The sequence below is a fragment of the Labeo rohita genome, chromosome 22, assembly GCF_022985175.1.
Source record: "Labeo rohita strain BAU-BD-2019 chromosome 22, IGBB_LRoh.1.0, whole genome shotgun sequence".
Lineage (NCBI taxonomy): Eukaryota > Metazoa > Chordata > Actinopteri > Cypriniformes > Cyprinidae > Labeo > Labeo rohita.
This window is the reverse complement of record NC_066890.1, coordinates 35,162,802-35,182,244: the sequence shown is the minus strand read 5'-3', so window position 1 is coordinate 35,182,244 and position 19,443 is coordinate 35,162,802. Positions and strand designations below refer to the sequence as shown.

The following is a 19,443-nucleotide window of genomic DNA, read 5'->3' as shown; positions in this document are numbered from 1 at the left end:
TTTTTTCGAAGCAAGAGATCTTATAGTTTATCAGAGTTATCTATCTTACAGTCTCAGTCGAATCCTCCATTGCCTTCATCAGGGTTTTTCACAGGGCTTAAAGCTCCCTCACCGGAGCAGTTTCAGAACAGAGAGGACTTTAGGACAGCATGGCTAAACCACCGGAAGTTGGCACGATCTTGCCATGACCTTGAGTCCCTTGGGCAGAACCCAGGCTGGGGTCAAACTCAACCAGTAGAGACCAACATCGTCTGCAAGTTGGACAGCTGTGGAGGGGCAGTCCAGCTCCCAGACACAAATATCAGTATTCATGTTCCTGAAGGCCATGTTGCAGTGGGAGACACTCAGCAAATCTCTATGAAGGCTCTACTAGATCCTCCCTTGGAGTTAAACAATGACAGATGTTCGACTGTCAGTCCAGTGGTTGAAATCAAACTGAGCAACATGGAGATAAAGTCATTCATTACCTTAGAGATGAAGGTATCCGTTGCAATAAAGACAGAAAGTCAAATGGCGGAGGTTTTGTGTGTAAGAAGTGATTGCAAAGAAGGTCCTTATTCTCCTGTTCCACAAGCTTACATTTATGGTGATACAATTCAGGTTCAGCTGGACAACTTGGAGCCCTGCATGTATGTAGCAGTTATTGTCCAGACCCAACATGTCTCCTTCAATTCAACTGTTTGGGATCATATGATGAAGAAGGTTACATTGGGTCTCTACGGGCCCAAGCATATTCATCCATCTTTTAAGACTGTGGTGGCCATTTTTGGCCATGACTGTGCCCCCAAGACTTTACTAGTTAGCGAAGTTGGGAAACAAGCAAAGTCTGCCCCTCCAGTTGCCCTACAACTGTGGGGGAAGCACCAATTTGTCCTTGGGAGACCTCAGGACTTGCAGATAGGCATGTACTCCAACATGTCAAATTATGAGGTCAAGGCAAATGATCAGGCTAGGGTCGTTCGTGGGTTTCAGATCAAACTAGGCAAGGTGAGTCGGCTCATCTACATGATTACGTCTCGGAATGCAGATGAGATTTCTGACTTCACGTTACGCGTCCAGGTAAAAGATGATCAGGATTGCATCCTTGCACAATTTTGTGTTCAGACACCACAGCCGCCACCTAAAACCGGGATGCGGAACAACGGCCAGAGGCGGTTCCTAAAGAAAAAGGAAGTTGACAAAATAATTTTGTCTCCTCTTGCCATCACCACCAAATACCCACAGTTTCAGGAGCGGTGCATTACCAACTTGAAATTTGGCAAACTGATCAAAACAGTTATAAGGCAGACCAAGAATCAGTACTTGCTGGAATATAAAAAAGGCGATATTATCGCCTTGCTTAGTGAGGAGAAGATCAAACTCAAAGGACAACTATGGACCAAAGAGTGGTACATTGGATACTATCAGGGAAAGATTGGGCTTGTACATGTAAAAAATGTGCTTGTCTTGGGAAAGGTCAAGCCTATTTACTTCTGTGGGCCAGACCTTACAACCACAATGCTGATGGAACAAATCCTGAAGCCCTGCAAGTTTCTCACTTACATTTACGCCTCTGCGAGGACAATACTTATGGAAAATCTGGGAAACTGGCGAGCATTTGCTGATGCTCTAGGCTATGTGAATCTTCCTTTGACATATTTCTGCAGAGCAGAGCTTGATAGTGAACCTGAGAGGGTTGCCTCAGTGCTGGAGAAGCTAAAGGAAGATTGCCTCAACATGGAGACCAAGGAGAAAAAGTCTTTTCAGAAGGAACTGATGATGGTAAGCTTCACTGTCTGTGTGTTTGTGTGTGTGTGTTGGTTTGTCTGAAGTGCACAGTTTGAAAACTATTGTGGTTATGTTTGCTTTTTGAATGCAGTAGACGTCCACCCTAAATGGGTAGCTATTAGAAATTTGTCCACAAAGTATTTGATTTAAACCCATTTTTATGCAGTCCTGCTTATCTTCATTTCCTCTTATTAATGCCTGGGGCTAATTCTGATGAGAGTGCACTTAGCTGCTCTCTGCTGCCCGTTCTTATCTGTACAGCTGTGGAAACCTGCAAGTACAGCAGCGGGGACCCTGCTTGGCTCGCTCAAATTCTGACTGAAAGAAAGATTGCGCTTGTATTAGTTTTTTATCACTGGGCACAGGATGTCCAGGGCTGGTAATGTACAAGCTGCCTCTGTCTAATCTACACAATGTCCAGCAATATAAACTTTTTGGTGTCCTTATTTCATCTAAAAATGAAAACTCTGTCATCGTTTACATCACCCCTTTTGCTTATGTTGTTCCAAACCTTTATGGCTTTCTCAAATGTGAACTTAAATTTTGCTCTGGTCCACATACAAAGGTATTGTATGGCTTCAGAAGACTGATGGGAATCTTTTATAATATGAAAGGCCCTGTCCCTTTAGTTTTATTATATTGATTGGAATAACTTGAATGGGTGGTTTGGATGAAGTACTCAACCACACTTGTGTTGCCAAATGCAATATTAGGAAAGGACACTAGTGCCGGAACAGCATAGCAGAGAATGTTGGTAGTGTATCCATTTCTACCTTACATATTTTTTCTACCAGCATTGACCGATATCATCATTTATAAGTAAACAGGTTAGCGCCCCACTTCAGTCAGCTCAGGGCTTGCACATCTAAAGAGACGGTGCATAGAGAAAGATATGTGTTATCACTTGTTCAGGGTGGATAGCAAGAGAGAGGAAGGATGATGTAATTCCAGCCTTATCTTTAGAAAAGTGTTAGCTTTAGCATCTTATCTTGGATAAACAATACAAATGTGAAAATGCTGGGTGTTTTTAAAGGTCCGAATGGGGATTCTGCCTATTTCCTGACCTCAGTGTTGAAGTGATGTATCCCTGACCAAAATCGTTGTTTGATCTTTCCTTCCACAACAGGCAGAGCTTTTGTTAAATTTAAATTATTCAAGGCTTGAGTGGGTGGTAAGCGTCTGTTACAGGGCGTAACACCTCAGCAATCGTTCTCATCTCTTTCACAGTGTATCTGTGTATTTCTCCTTGCTGAGAGGGAGCTTCATCATTGTTTCCCCACCGTGCTTCAAGTGCTGACACATTCATCAAGTGGAGATGAGGCTATTATTCCCAAGGCCTGACGTCACAGGACAACCGGTTGTCTTTTGTGGGAGCGAATCGATTTTGAAATTGCAGCCTGTAGTCCCTGATGGACACACGGCCTATTCCGGCCCCGCTCTTGCTATTATTTAGCGATTTGTCTTTTTGAGTTTGGTAATTGCACCCCATGCTTCTGAGCCTGGTGACATTTTGAGTTGTGCAGACAATGAGATGGAAGAAATTTTGCTCGGCGTTAAGTCTGACAGGCTAGCTATTAAGCTTAGCGTAGCAATTTATAGGCCTTTCAAGCTAATACCCATCTGTATTGTGATTTAACAATCCTGCATGCTGCCTCAGTCTCTTCATTTACGGTTAGCATTCCACACGCAAATGTGCTTAGCCTAAATCCATAAATATATGACTTTTCCTATTAAGCCAAGTTTTATCAAGTCATAAATGGCAGCTTGCCACCTTTACTCAGCAAGTGGTGCCTTTTCAAAGCTTGTGCTAGGTGGCTGGCTAGGCATTCTGGAAGCTTCCAAAGACTGAAAGAGCTTGGCAGCTGCCTCAGCCATATCTAAACACTTCTAAAATAAAACCAAACAGCATGGGGGCACTCCAAGGCCATCAGGCTAGAAAAGAAAACAAGCTAAACCGAGCCATTTTAATGTGCTTGGTTTAAATATTTGCAGTGGGCTGAATTGGGGTTATCGCCAGCTAACAGCGAGCCACCTTTTTTGGATTCGGTGCAGCTTCTTTTGTGTAAATGTCACTACAGTCACTATAGCTAAAGCTTTCATTGTAAGATAACTTATTTATATTTGTTTGTGCTAAAATAACTGGAGAACTATAATCTCTGGCCATTTCTAAAATTGATTAGGTGTATTTTATCTAAATGTGCTGACAGTTTTGTCTCGCCGTCTGGTTTAAACTGGCCGTCTCTGCCCCTAAGGGGTTAAATAATGCATTTATGAGAGATTTCCAACAGATTTTGCCTGAGGACTGTCTGAGCCCTGACATTTTTTCTCAAATAGCCATGGTGTGGTGGGACACATTTTACATGCTCCTTTAGAAATCAATGTGAAACATGACCTTCACCTCTCCCTGCCCTCTGGCAGCATGGCTAAAATTAGATTATTTTTCTGTGGCTCTTCGACCATAACCGCAACACTTTGACTTATTTTACAGTCATTACTGTAAGTGGACGTAGTGCATTGACACGTTATGTGGCTGCCACTGTATTCAGCGGTATCGTTTAGCTCTATTGAGTTTCAAAGGGAAAAGCTGACACTTCTCACTCTCTCTCTCACCTACTTGCATTCCAATTTGCATACTATCTATTATAAATAGTATGCAAGATTAGCATTTGTGGATTCTAAATGATAGTATGTTAAGATGGTATCACCAAGGAGTCCAAAAGGTACGGTAGTTCAAGTAAATAGTTGATGTTCACATGCTTGGATGCCTTTTTTAGCCTTACAATTCCTTGCGCAACCAAAGAGTGAGCTTGTGAACTTCAAAGTGAGAAATAATGATTTTTAAAGCTAGATTAAATAAAGCTGGATGATAGAAAGTTTACATATGAACAGAAGCTGTGTAAGAATTTATATATACACTCATTTCTAGCATGATTTGATCATTAGCATCTAGCTAAAATGTGTATTTCCTAACTGAAGTAATAATAAAAATTAGAGTTAAAGATTAGACAAATGTTAGAAGTTTTAGCTAGATGCTAAATGCAACATGCCCAAAATGTGGCAGTTGGGTTTTTTTTTAGCTAGATGCTTATGCTTAAACATCAGTGTTAGCATTTAGCTAATATAAATGTGTCTCAAAATACTAGCATACTAGCTTGAGTTGCTTGCTGTACATACTTTTAATGCTGCATATAAGTATGCATTCTCAGTCTCATAGCTCAAATGTGCAATTAGCATTCATCATACTAACCTTTTCAGAACCATGCCTCAATACTTTGACTTATGCTAACCGCACCTCAGTATGAACGACTTGAAATCAGTTGGAAATATTGCTAAAATTCATCACTGTGTTATCAAGACCTTCCCTAATACATAACTTTTTGCAACTGAGATCAAGCCAGTTTTGTCAACAGAAGTAATTTCCTACAGTTACTTTTTTTTCTGTCTGCACAGTGAGTTCTGACAGCACACATTTGCTGTCAGTTTATTTCCTTAACCCTCCAAACAACAAGCTACGTTTACCTCACGGCTCTCAGTCAGGGCTGTCTGATCCGGGTGTCTTGTGGTGCCAACGGTGGATTTTGGCAGGTCTAATTTATCTGATGATGGGAGAAACCAGGTAATGGGAGGATGCCAAGGGAGGCCAGGGTAAATCCAGCACCTATGATAGATGCCGTGATAGATCACTTGGTAATTGAACGTTTGAGATATCATCCCATCATTCCCTGAAATGAAAGTAAATGGGAGGGAGTCAGCTGGACCCAGAAGCTGAAATGCAAACATGGAAAGATTATATTTTGGAATTATTGACTTGAAAATTCAGTAACACTTTTTAGAATAATAAATGTTTTAAAATATTTTTTAATTGTTACTTCATGTTAACTAATGTTGGGAACCATATTGAAAAATGTTACCCAAATTTGGATTGGATACAATCCAAAAGTCTGAGATTACTAGTAAAAAAGATTATTTTGTTTTGTTTTTTTTGTTTGTTTGTTTGTTTGTTTGTTTTTTCTGATGTAATTCAGATCTATTCATTATACAATGGAAGCATGTTAAAATAAAAAAGGTTATTGCGACTTTTTATCTTATAATTCTGACTTTACAAACTCACGATTCTGCAATTTTCGCAGAATTGCATGAATTTATGTCACAATTTTGGCTTTTTTCTGAGAATTGTCACGTTCTCAGAAGTGTGAGGTTTTTTTCTCAGAATTACGAGTTTATGTCGTGCAATTCTAACTTTATTTCTGAGAATTGCGACTTTTTAATTGTGAGTTTATTTCTCAGAACTACGAATTTAGATCTCACATTTATGGCTTTATGTCAAAGAATTGCAAATTTCTCAGAATTGCACGTTTATTCCTCAGAAGTACGAGTTTATATCTCACAACTCTGACTTTATTTCGGAGAATTGCGACTATTACGAGTTTCTCAGAATTGCAAGTTTATTTCTCTGAATTACGAGTTTATATCTAATAATTCTGACTTTATTCTGGAGAATTGCGACTTTCTCAGAATTGCGACGTTATTTCTCAGAATTACGAGTTTCTCAGAATTGCAAGTTTATTTCTCTGAATTACGAGTTCAAATCTTACAATTCTGGCTTTATTTCTGAGAATTGTGATTTTTGAATTGCAAGTTTATTTCTCAGAATTCTGAGTTTATATCACGTTATTCTGACTTTAATTCTGAGAATTGCGACTTTCTCCGCATTGTGAGTTTATTTTTCAGAATTTGTAAGTTTCTATCTCAGAATTACAAGTTTATATCTTGCAATTCTGGCTTTATTTTTGAGAATTGCGACTTTCTCAGAATTGCAAGTTTATTTATGCGAATTGCAAGTTTATATCTCGCAATTCTGACTTTATTTCTAAAAACTGAGTTTTTTAGAATTGCAAGTTTATTTCTCAGAATTACGAATTTATATTTCACAATTCTGACTTTATTTCTGAGAATCGTGACTTTCTTAGAATTACGAGTTTATATCTCGCAATTCTGAGAAAGTCGCAATTCTCAGAAATAAAGTCAGAATTGCGACTTTCTCAGAATTGCGAGTTTATTTCTCTGAACTACAATATCTCACAATTCTGACTTTATTTCTGAGAATTACGACTTTCTTAGAATTGCAAGTTTATTTCTCCAAATTACGAGTTTATATCTCACAATTCTGACTTTATTTCTGAGAATTGCGACTTTTGAATTGTGAGTTTATTTCTCAGAATTACAAATTTATATTTATGAGAATAATGAGATAAAAAGTCACATTTATCTTTTTTTAATTTATTATTCAGTGGTGGAATGGGCTTCTTCCATACGTTACAGATTATATTGTTTGCAAAACTGCTAAAGCATTTTGAATTAGATTTTTAACATGGTCTTAGACTTTTTCTCGTCTTGCCTTAAAAATTTTGCTTGACTGCCATGGTCATCATTTACTTTTTTTATTATGCGCAAAAAATATTTCCGTTTATGTTCCAGAAAAGAAAGTAAGTCATACAGAAAGACATTAAGGATGAGTAAGTGATGAATTATCATTTTTTGGTTGAACAATTCCTGTAATATGTTGGCCAGAATCCTGAACAAATCTGATATTATACATTCCCACGCACTAGAAAAAAGCCTTTCAACTAGAAAATAAAAACTCGGCTCATTATTCTTGTCACTAGAGAGATAGAAAATCCTTGCCGGGTTCGTTTTATGCAGTTTTACAACTAAGAAAGAAAATCTTTCGTCTTCCTCCCACTCATCGGCTTGGCTTCCCCCCCTACTGTTTCTTTTCTTTCCATCTTTTTTGCTTCGCCTCTCTCTCTAAACTACCGAAACGCAGGAAGCCACAGCAGGCATCTAAACTGTAGAAAATGTGATGCCACCATTCCGAAGCTCACAGGTCAATTTCATCTGTCCATCACTTCCATCAGGTTGTCTCCAGGGAAAGTGGACGATATTGTGCCGAGGGCGAGCGGCGCGGCAATCCCATTTGAGAGCATGTCTCTTATTCTCATCCGCTCAGCCGCTATTCCGACACCCTTAATGGGTTTTTCTTAGTGATTGGAACATTCCTGTAAAACCTGAAATTGGTTTCAATGCCACTTTCAGGTCTGAAACCCTGAGGACCAGTTTGTTGCTTTATAGTAAGTTTCACTTTGAACTTAAAAGCTACTTCAGTTGATGTGGTGTTTTCATTCATGAAACTAAACCGGAGGTTCTTATCAGATGTAATTTGTGATTAAATCAGCCAAGTCCTTGAGGCTTTTAAAGTGAGTTAGAGTTAGCAAACATGGCTAAATATGTTTGGATTAGCATGCTAGCATACTTTTCATGAGGTGTAGAGCGCTGTAGCATTCCAGTGTTAATCCATATGCAGTCATAGACATTGTTGTTTGCATAGAAGTGCATTATGGGTAAATGTTGGTTTAAGTATGTGTAGTATGTGACTAAACAGATTAAAATGTTAACATTTTTACTGTAGCTCAGTGTCAAAGTAAATTTATGAAAATAACTACATATTTTTTTCAAAACTTGCGTTATAGTGTCGATTCTCATCAGAACAGTTATCTCTGTATTTTATTTGGCTATAGCGACAGCTGGGTGTTTTTGTCCATATAAGGGATTTGCTGGAAATTCATTTGTTTTATACTCAGAGTATGGCTTGTGGAATTTATCTGCAAGTGCTGGTGACATGCTAATCATGTTAAAAACATGCTAGTAACATGATAATCATACTAGAAACATGCTAGAAACATGTTAATCATGATAGAAGCATGCTAACAAACTGCTAATCATGCTACAAACATGCTATCAGCATTCTAGTGACATGTTAATCATGTTAAAAGCATGCTAGTAACATGCTAACCATGCTAGGTACATGCTAACAAACTGTTAATCATGTTAGAAACATGTTCATAACTTGCTAGCAACAGGCTAATTATACTAGGAACATGTTAGATGGTAATAATGGTAACAACATGCTAGAAACATGCTAATTATGTTCGATGCATGCTAACAAACTGTTGATCATGCTAAAACATGCTAGTAACTTGCTAATCATGCTAGAAATATGCTAGCCACAGGTTAATTAGGCTAGAAACATGCTAACAACATGCTAATCACACTAGAAACATGCTATAAACATGCTATCAGCATTCTAGTGACATGTTAATCATGTTAAAAGCATGCTAGTAACATGCTAACCATGCTAGATACTTGCTAACAAACTGTTAATCATGTTAGAAACGTGTTCATAATTTGCTAATCATGTTAAAAATATGCTAGAAACAGGCTAATTATACTAGAAACATGTTAGAAACATGTTAATAATGCTAACAACATGCTAGAAACATGCTAATTATGCTCAATGCATGCTAACAAACTGCTAATCATGCTAAAAACATGCTTGTAACTTGCTAATCATGCTAGAAATATGCTAGCCACAGGCTAATTAAGCTAGAAACATGCTAGAAATATGTTAACAATGTTAACAACATGTTAGAAACATGCTAATTATGCTAAAAACATGGTAGTAACACGCGGGTCATGCTAGATACATGCTAACAACATGCTAACAACATGCTAATCATGCTAACAACATATTAATAACATCCTAATGATGTTAGAAAAATGCTAGCAGCATGCTAGCAACATGTTGTGCTAGTAACATGGTAAACACCTGCTTGCTAACTATTTATCTATCTATCTGACAGACTTTAAGCTTTAAAACTACTTTAAACTTCAAACTATTTTAGACTGAAAACCATCAAACTTTTTAAAAACTTTTAAAACTTTAAAACTTTTTTTTAAGCTTTCAGCTTGAAGTTTGTCTTGACAGACTTTTTAATCTAGTTTATTTTGTAGTTGAAAGGTTGTATAATATGTAATTTTATTGTGTAAGTGTATACAGGTTTTCTTTTTTCCAGCTCTTGTTTCTTTGTATTTATGAACCTTTGAATTTCACCTCAGATATTTACCTACATAACAACACCATTCCAAATCCAATCATCTCCCCGTTTGTATATTGAAGCATCTTGATGAGCTTGGCAGCTGAAGTCTGATGTTATGAGAGTTGTTTGCCTTCGATAACACCGTGGTAGCGGCTGCTAGGCAGTTTATTCAGATGTCGCCCTGCACAGATGGTTAAGTTTACATAGAGCTCTGAGATTTGCTCAATTTCAAACAGTATCGTTCGTTCTAGCCTCATTAAAGCGGTTGCATTCCGAACAGGTGGCCCCCTGGCCTCCGGAATGTTCCGTGTTTTAATTCCGGAACATTCCTTTGTGATGGATAGGTGCAAGAATTCTGATCATGCCTGAGGTCCCGTTCCTTCACGATTCATCATTTTCTTTATTAACCAGGTAATTCAGGAGTCCGATTGGATACGGCCAAAACGATCTTGTTACATTCCAGTCGTGCACCGGTAGGGACTTTACATTCCTGTGAGTCTGGAATCTGTATAGGTATTCTGGTGAGGCGATGTTCAGCATTTTTCGAGTCAGATTTTAATCAAAAAGATGGATAGGAAGCCATTCATGCTTTAGCAGACATCTTATTGAATTTGCATGTTCATTTCTTCCCAAGTTCTCATACAAAAACATCCAATCAATTATGTTTTCATGTGACTTCTTTTAGGTCTGACTGCTCTATTAGTGGATACTCTTTATGGTCTTGCCAGTAAAACAAACAGTGTAGACTGAAACGCCGTTCCCATTGTTTATGGAGTTTTCAGAAAGGCTTACAAAGATGAAAAAGCTCAGGAAGTGAATGCATAAATGTAAGTCTATTCGGAGAGCGCCAGTTCACCAAGCCATCTCTGGAAATAGACTCTTGACCCTGAGCTGGCTAGACGCATTCAAACAGTAAATAAAGCATCCATTTTAGAGCCAATTCTTTCTGACTTGCAGTAAAAAACCACTGGAGACTCATTTATCGAGGGAATTGCTATCAATTGTTCTTTGACAAGGGGAAAGTAGTAAATAGTTCCTACAGTTCTTTGCATTACTGTTCAGATCCGGTCCTGTGTGGTCCAGCTCTTCATAGCACAGTTGTTGTAGTATTTCTGAACAAATTATTCTTATGAGCCAGTTTGTGAATTAAAACACAACGATTCCTGAAGGAATAACTCTTATGAGGCTATTCTTTAATTAATATTTTTTTGGTCTCAAACTGTAGTTTGATTCCCAAAGTAATGACTCTTTTGATCCGGATCTTTTTAGTGAATCAAAACATACAATGTAGCGAACACTCTAAAAAAACAATTTGTTGAGTTAACTTAAAATAATTTGTAACCTGGCTGTCTTAAAATTAAAAAGAAAAGTTTATTCAACTTAAAATGTTAAAGTATACTAAGTGACAACTTAGAAATTTGAGTTGAATCAACTTAAAATTTTAAGGCAGCTGGGTTACTTACCTATCTGCTAAGTTTCAAGTTGACTAAACTTATTTTAGTTGACTGGACCTAAAATTTTAAGGCAGCAGGGTAACAAATTATTTTAAACTGACTCAATTTTTTCTATTTTTTACAGTGAATGGCACTTTTTAAGTTGTTTTTGCTGACTAAAAACAAACCACACAACTGGTGTAGTCTAAAGAAATGACTCGTACAAAACTATTCTTTTTACAGAATCAAAGACATAATTTGCCACCACTGTAGTTTGATTCACAAAATAATAGCTCTTTTGACCTGGATCTTTTTAGTAAGTTAAAGCATATAACAAACAACATAGTCAGATTTCCAAGTGAATCCCTCTCATGATCCAGTTCTTTTTAGTGAACCAAAATCATAACCAGGATAACCAATGTAGCTGAACAAATGATTCTTATGTAACAATTATTTTTAACCAATTCAACTCTTGTAGGTGGTATAGACTTTTATGAGTCATTTTAGAGAATCAAAGACACAGAGAGCAATCAATGAAAATAAGTTCTTTAAAGAATGATTCGTATGAACCATTTTTCAGTGAATCAAAAACTTAAAGCACAACCAGTGTAGTCTGATTCCTGAGTAAACGATTCTTATGAACCATAGCGAATCAAAAATGTACAGTTTAGTCCTATAAACTGATTCTTTTTTTTTTTTTAAATGAATTAAAAGCATCAAAACTATTCCCAAAGCAATCCTTCTTTTGAACCAGATCTTTTTAGTGAATCAAAATATACAGTATAGCGTAAGCAATGTAGTCCTTATAAGCAGAACTGGTGTGGTGCAAAGAAATGATTCTTTTCAGTGAATAAAAGACATAAAGTGTGACTAGTGTTGTTAAATTAGCTACGAATTACTCTCATGAACCAAACTAGTGACTCCTTTGAACTGATCGATTTTAGTGAATCTAAACAAAAAGCACAACTGGTGTAGTCTGATTTCAAAAGGAATGACATTTATGATGTGATAATGTCTAGAAAATGTCTAATGTCTTTTTTTTTGTAAGTCAAAAACATAAAGCACAACCAGGGTAGTCTGATTCCTGAATAGATTAATCAGAAACACTATTCCCAAACTAATGATTCTTTTGAACCAGATCTTTTTAGTGAATCAAAACATACAGTATAGCCGAAGGGATGATTCTTTTTAGTGAATCAAAGGCATATAGTGCCACCGGTATAAATTCCTCTTATGAACCAAACGAATGACTCCTTTGAACTGATTTTAGTGAATCAAAACAAAAAGCACAACTGTTGTAGTTTGACTCCAGAAGTAATGAGATACAAAGACACATGAAGTGACCACTGAAAATTAATTCCTTAAAGAATAACTCTTATGAACCTTTTTTTTGTAAATCAAAAACAAATAGCATGACCAGTGTAGTGTCATTCCTGAATAAATGAGTCTTATGAACCAGTTCTTTTAGCAAACCGAAAATATACAGTTTAGCCCTATGTGCTGATTCTATTTTTTTTTAATGAATGGAAAACCACACCACATATTTTCCCAAACCAATGATTCTTTTGAATCAGTTCTTTTTAGTGAATCAAAAAGCACAACTGGTGTAGTCAAATTCCTGAAGGATTGGCTCTTATGAGGCGATTCTTTTTAGCGAATCAAAGACATAAAGTGACCGGTGTAGTTAAATTCCATAACTTTTATGAATCAGTCATTTTTTTTGAGAAAATAGTATCAGAACGGCCAATGTAGTCTGATTCCTGAACAAATGATTCTTATGAAATTATTATTTTTAGCAAATCAGAAACAAACAGTGCTACGCAAGTAGCCTGATGCATGAATGAGTTACTCTAATGAGCCAGTTATTTTTAGTGATTCAAAACAAAGTACTGTGTGCTCTGATTACGAGTAAATGACTCTTCGGTTCATTTTAGTGAATCAAAAAATACAGTCCTTCGATTTGAAGCAATCTGTTTGGAACGGTTTACAATATATGTTGTAGAGGCGACATAAATACAAATATATATTTGAGAACTTTGCAAGTAATTATCTGAATGACTCATCAGTCATTGATTAAAGGCTGTAGTTGGAGGTGCTGTTGGGAGCAGTAATGCAATGCTGTACATTTCTTGCAAACATTTATGTGAGGTGAGACTTCCAACAATAATAAATAACAAAGCCATTTGGCAAGAAAGAAAATTACCCGGGGCTGTTCAGCTGAACGCATTTTTCCCTCTAATGACTGTGACATTTTGCCATCTCATCCCAAATGTCAGGACTCAGCAGACCTCTTGGGTGCTTTCAACAAGAGTCTTCTCTTGGCCGAGAATGCAGCGAGGGCCTGGAACATCAGGCGTGGATTGGCCCACAATCAAATTAAAGCGTGCTGAAAGAAAGAGAGAGAGGAAGAAAGATTGAGAAAAGCTCAGAAAAAAGGAATAGATGGAAATTGCTTTTCCAGGAAGGCATTACCGCATTCATACAAAAGATTTGCATCCTGTGGTGACAGATACTGTCACAGTATATATGCAGCTGCCATCACAAGAGAATATATATATATACATATATATATATATATCCTTGCAATTCTGTCAGAATATGCAACCCTTCTCTTAGAATATTGTTGCAGTTGCAAATGTTTTAGTACTCACATGTTTATTTTTTTATTTTTTTGTTTGCATTAGAACAACACAAAAAAACTAAGAAAAAAGTCAATATCTGGACCCCCGCCCCCCTTTGGAAAATATAACTGAAATCAATTGCTTCCTGTAACCATGAATGAGTTTCTTACACTTCTCTACTGGAATATTGGACCACTCTTCTTTTGCAAACTGCTCCGGGTCATTCAGATTTGAAGGATGCCTTTTCCCAACTGCTGTTTTGCAATCTCTCCACAGGTGTTCTATGGGATTCAGATTGCTGGCCATTTCAGAACTTTCCAGCGCTTTGTTTGTAACATTTCTGAGTGCTCTTTGAAGTGTGTTTCGGGTCATTGTCCTGCCGGAAGACCCATGACCTCTGGTGGAGACGCAGCTTTCTGACACTGGCCACTATGTTGCACCCCAAAATTCTTTGGTAATCATCAGATTTCATGATACCGTTCACACAGTCAAGGCATCCAGTGCCAGAAGCAGCAAAGCAACCCCAAAACATCTTTAAACCTCCACCATGTTTGACTGTAGGGACTGTGTTCTTTTCTTTGAAGGCCTCATTTCTTTTTCTGTAAACGGTGCCATGATGTCCTTTACCAAAAAGCTCTACTTTTGTCTCATCTGACCACAGTACGTTCTCCCAGAAGGATTGTGGTTTTGTCACAAGTTTTGGCAAACTCCATTCTTGCTTTTTTATGCCTTTGTGTCAGCAGTGGTGTCCTCCTGGGTCTCTTACCATAGTGTCCCATTTCATTTAGATGCCGATGGGTAGTGCAAGCTGACACTGTTGTACCCTGTGTCTGCAGATCAGCTTGAATTTGTTTGGAAGTTAATCAGGGTTCTTTATCCACCATTCGAACAATCCTTTGTTGTAATATTTCATTAATTTAGCCCTTCTGTCCACGTCCAAGGAGGTTAGCTACAGAGCCATGGGCTGTAAATCTCTTGATAATATTGCGCACAGTGGACACAGGAATATTAAGATCTCTGGAGATGGACTTGTAGCCTTGAGATTGTCCATGTTTTTCCACTATTTTTTCTCTCAAATCCACAGACAACCCTTTACACTTCTTTCTGTTCTCCATGCTCAGTGTGTCACACAACACAAAGGTTGAGTCAACTTTTCTCCATTTTAACTGGTTGCAAGTGTGATATCTATATTGCCCACACCTTGCCACAGGTGTGTCTAAATACAAATTACAGGAGCATCACATGCTTGAAAAGCACTTACTTCTTACAATTTTGACAAGGTGCCAATAATTTTGCCCAGTCCATTTTTTGAGTTCTTTGTGAAATTTGATCAAGTTTCACTTTTCGTCTCAAAAAAGAAAAACAATAAGCAATGTGAATACCAAAACATTTGCAAATGGAACAATTTTCTAAGAGAAGTGTTGCATTTTCTGACAGAATTGCAAGGGTGCCGATATGTTTGGCCATGACTGTATGTATGTATGAGTGTGTGTACTGCATTTTATTATTTTAATTAATTTAATTATCTTAATTTTTTATATACATGGATGCCTACCTATATAAGATTAAAATTGTAATTCAATTATTTATTTTATTTCTTAAAATTTATTTAAATTATGATAAAATATATATATATTTCTAATATAATTTCTAATATATGTTTATATATATTTCAATATATACATTTACTTTATAAAACTTTATAAATCCTGTTTGTTTTTTTTTTGTTGTTTTTTTCAGCATTAAGTGCTTCTGTTGGCATTTTCTTAGCTTTTTTCCTCAGACTAAAGTACCTGTCATTTAGGTTTAGATTTACAGAAGCTTTCTGAGCTTGCGGTAAAGAATATTTATGCATTCTTTAAACAAAAGAATCCTTAATGCTGCAGGGGAATTAATCAGAAGTCGCCTCACAGCTATATCACGCTTTTGAAGCAATGCTCCTCTTTCCCGGAAGTTTCCACCTCCCTCGTCTCACATATAAATGTACAGTGTCTCATAATGCAATGAAAAGGAAGTCATTGACTTTATTTACCCAACAGGGAGACTGTTCTCGTGATTGTATCCATCTTATCATATGGCTAAAGTTCTCCCGCGGCTCTAGTTGTGCTTTTCTTTCCTCTCTTCCCTTCTTCGGCATCAAGGATGAAGGAGAACGGGGATTACCGCTCCATTCTTCCAGACCCCAGGGGTCCCTGCTCATTCCAAACATGGCTGTGTTTGTGTGTGTGGCAGGAAACCGGGTCGGTCGGGTCCTTTGAAGGGTTCAGTCACTCATCCGTGGAGGCCGCAGAGCAAAGACTACAAATTCCTGACCTTGCATTTTTTTAGCTTATCCATTCTTGCTTTATGACTGCATGTATTGTTGTTCTCCTGGCACACCTGGACATTTATTTTAAAACACATTTGACTGGACATCAATCAGATTTCACTCCTGAGGGAGGTTAGATCTCATTCTGTAGTGTGTGTGCTGAAAGGTTTGCATGTGTAGGTGTGTGTGATTTGTTAATATTGTCTGTTTTTAACTAATCTGGTTTAATTTAAGCTGTTTTGCTTGAAAATATGTGGTCCTTTATATCACATTATTTATATATTTTAAAAAATTATATATATGTATAATATAAAACATTATTTAACGTTAATAAAATTAATATATTTACTGTTTACACAGAAAAATTCAATAATATTTTTTAAAACTTTGGGGTCAGAAAGAAAGAAAGAAAGAATACTGTTATTCTGCAAAGAGATTGTGGAAGCCTATTTCCACCACTGATTTAAAAAAAAAAAAAAAGGTTATTGCGACTTTTAAACAATTCTGACATTTTTTCCCTCAGAATTGCATGATATATAGTCTCTTTTGACTCTTAAATTTTTTCCTCAAAATTTCCTCAAACTTTTTTTAACTTTTGAGATATAAACCCGCATTTGCGAGTTATAAAATCATAATAGTGGGACATAAATGTGCAATCCTGAGAAATTAAGTCAGAAATATGAGATAAAAACGTGCAATTCTGACCTTTTTTTTCCCTCAAAATTCTGATTTCTTTTTGCTCAGAACTGTGAAATATAAACTCGCAATTGCGAGTTATAACGTCAGAATAGTAGGACATAAACTGGCAATTGTGAGAAATAAAGTCAGAGTTGTGAGATAAATTTGAGATAAAAACTTGCAATTTTTTCCTCGCAATTCTTTTTTTGTTTTTTTTGTTTTGTTTTTTTTTTACTTTTGACTTTTTTTCTCCAAATTGTGAAATACAAACTCGCAATTAAGAGTTATAAACTGGCAGTAGTGAGAGATAAAGTCAGAAATTGGAGATATAAACTCAAAATTCTGAGAAATTATGTCTTTAATTACTAGATAATAACTTTTTTGACTTTTTTTCTCAGAATTGAGAGATATAAACCCGCATTTGTGAGTTATAAAGTCGGAATAGTGCGACATAAACTTGCAATTCTGAGAAATGAAGTCAAAAATATCAGATAAAAATGTGCAATTCTGACTTTTTTTCTCAGTATTGTGAAATAAAAACTCGCAATTGCGAGTTATAAAATCAGAATAGTGCGACGTAAACTTACGTAAACGTAATTGTGAGAAAGTCAGAATTGTGAGATGCAAACTCGCAGTTGTGAGAAATAAAGTCAGAGTTATGAGATAAAATTGAGATAACTTTTTTTTCTCCCTTTTTTGACTTTTTTTTTCTCCAAATTGTGAAATAAACTCACAATTAAGAGTTAACTGGCAGTAGGGAGTGATAAAGTCAGAAATTGGAGATATAAACTAAAAATTCTGAGAAATTATGTCAGAATTACTACATAAAAACCCATTGTATCACGCAGTTCTGAGAAAAAGAGAAAAAGAGATGGTAACTCGCAATTGCGAGTAAAAAAATGAATTGTGAGATAAAAAGTCACAACTACCTTTCTATTTTTTATTCAGTGGCAGAAACAGGCTTTCATATTAAATTGATCAAAAGTGACAGATCAAAAGACATTTATAATGTTACAAATATTTCTTTTGAACCTGCTATTCATCACAGAATCCTTAAAATCCAAATATATTCAAAATATTTAATACATTAAAAATACATGACATTAAAACTCACTTTCGCTGTTTATTGTCGCTTTGAAGGACATAAAAATGTACAATTATTCATGGATGGCAAGTCTGGCATATGTGTAAAAATGGCTTCACATTATGTAGCATTTCACACGTTTTTACAGTTCCATGGTAAATAACCTATCAGGCCTATTTGAGTGAATACATTATTGTGTATTATGGTGCTAGAAAGATCTTCAGTCAAAATATCACCCTATAGAAACTAGCAATGCCCTAATAAAGCTTCTAATGAAGCTCTTTAATGAAGTCATTATGAAATATAATGAACATTTAATGCAGGGCCAGAGGGCAGCAGTAATATTAATAGTGTTCCTTGTGAAATATTATAAATGAAAAGAACGAAAACATTTAAGGTCAAGTGTGACTTCATAGATGGTTTAAATCCTTCTACAACATCAATTACTATGATTCTACGATATTAAACTAATATTTTTATCTCTTACTTAGGCTCTTTTGAAGATCGATTGTCAGGGTTTGGTGGCCCGACTCATAATGGACTTCGTGTTGCTGACGACGGCAGTGGAAGTGGCGCCTCGCTGGAGGGAACTCGCCGAAAAACTCGCCCACGTATCCAAGCAACAAATGGAGGCCTACGAAGCTCCACACAGAGACAAAACCGGGATGGTAGATAGTGAGGTGAGTACTTAAAACCTCCTTTTCAATTTAGAAGAGTAGAGTTCACATTCATGAATTCGATCAAATGATACAATCTCCATTTATTTCATCCTTTCAGGCCATGTGGAAACCAGCCTACGACTTCCTGTTGACGTGGGCCGCTCAGATCGGCGACAGTTACCGCGACGTCATCCACGAACTGCACATGGGCCTGGACCGGATGAAGAATCCAATCACCAAACGCTGGAAACATCTCACCGGCACCCTTATCCTTGTCAATTGCCTCGACTTGCTTCGAAGCTCCGCCTTTAGCCCCGCCCCTCAGGATGATTTCGCTATTTAGCTCCGCCTCCTCACTATTCAGTTTCGACATCACCTCAGAAGACTGTGCTGGACTTTTAACGGATGTACACTTTTCTACGTCGCCGTCAGCTGTGAGTTTACCTCAATCCATTAGCCGTGAGGATTTCCTGTTCCCGCCCACGTCCATATAAGGGCATGCGGAAAGCCAATAAAGCCAAAACACAGAGTGTATAAAGTGTAGCTATTTTTCGAGATTTCTGAAGGCATTTTTATCAGTTTTCTTCTTTGCGATATCTATATTTTTTATACCGGATGGCACAAAGGAAATTTTTACGATCACTTTGGCGTTTTTCAAGAACAATTTTTTTCAGAAAAAACAGCTTCTTTGTTCCTTACTCAAAGCGAAGGTCTATTTTGTGACGCCACATTTATCCATGTTTGTCTTGGTCTGGACGTTCTGTATTTCGTTGCCAAATGCTCAAGCCTTTTACATTTGTGATTTTATTCCACTGATTTGTCACTTTGGTTGCTTTGCACAAGAAGACGGATTAGTCTTACTAGAAACATGAAACACTACAAACTGGTTACATGAGAGGAAGGAGCATATGGTTTGTTAATGAGATGGTAAGTCCAGACTGTGGGCCATGTGTTTT

At 36.9% G+C, this 19,443-nt stretch overlaps 1 protein-coding gene across 1 annotated transcript in view; it reads left to right on the top strand.

The window, feature by feature from the left end:
- The window catches only part of sh3bp4a (SH3-domain binding protein 4a), a 39,263-nt gene extending 20,366 nt beyond the window's left edge, over positions 1 to 18,897 (top strand). Inside the window, 3 exon segments of the mRNA XM_051094868.1 lie at positions 1 to 1,761; positions 18,320 to 18,508; positions 18,606 to 18,897. Coding sequence (XP_050950825.1) covers positions 1 to 1,761; positions 18,320 to 18,508; positions 18,606 to 18,830 — 2,175 coding nt within the window. The 3' untranslated portion in view covers positions 18,831 to 18,897.
- The last annotated feature ends 546 nt before the right edge of the window (positions 18,898 to 19,443 follow it).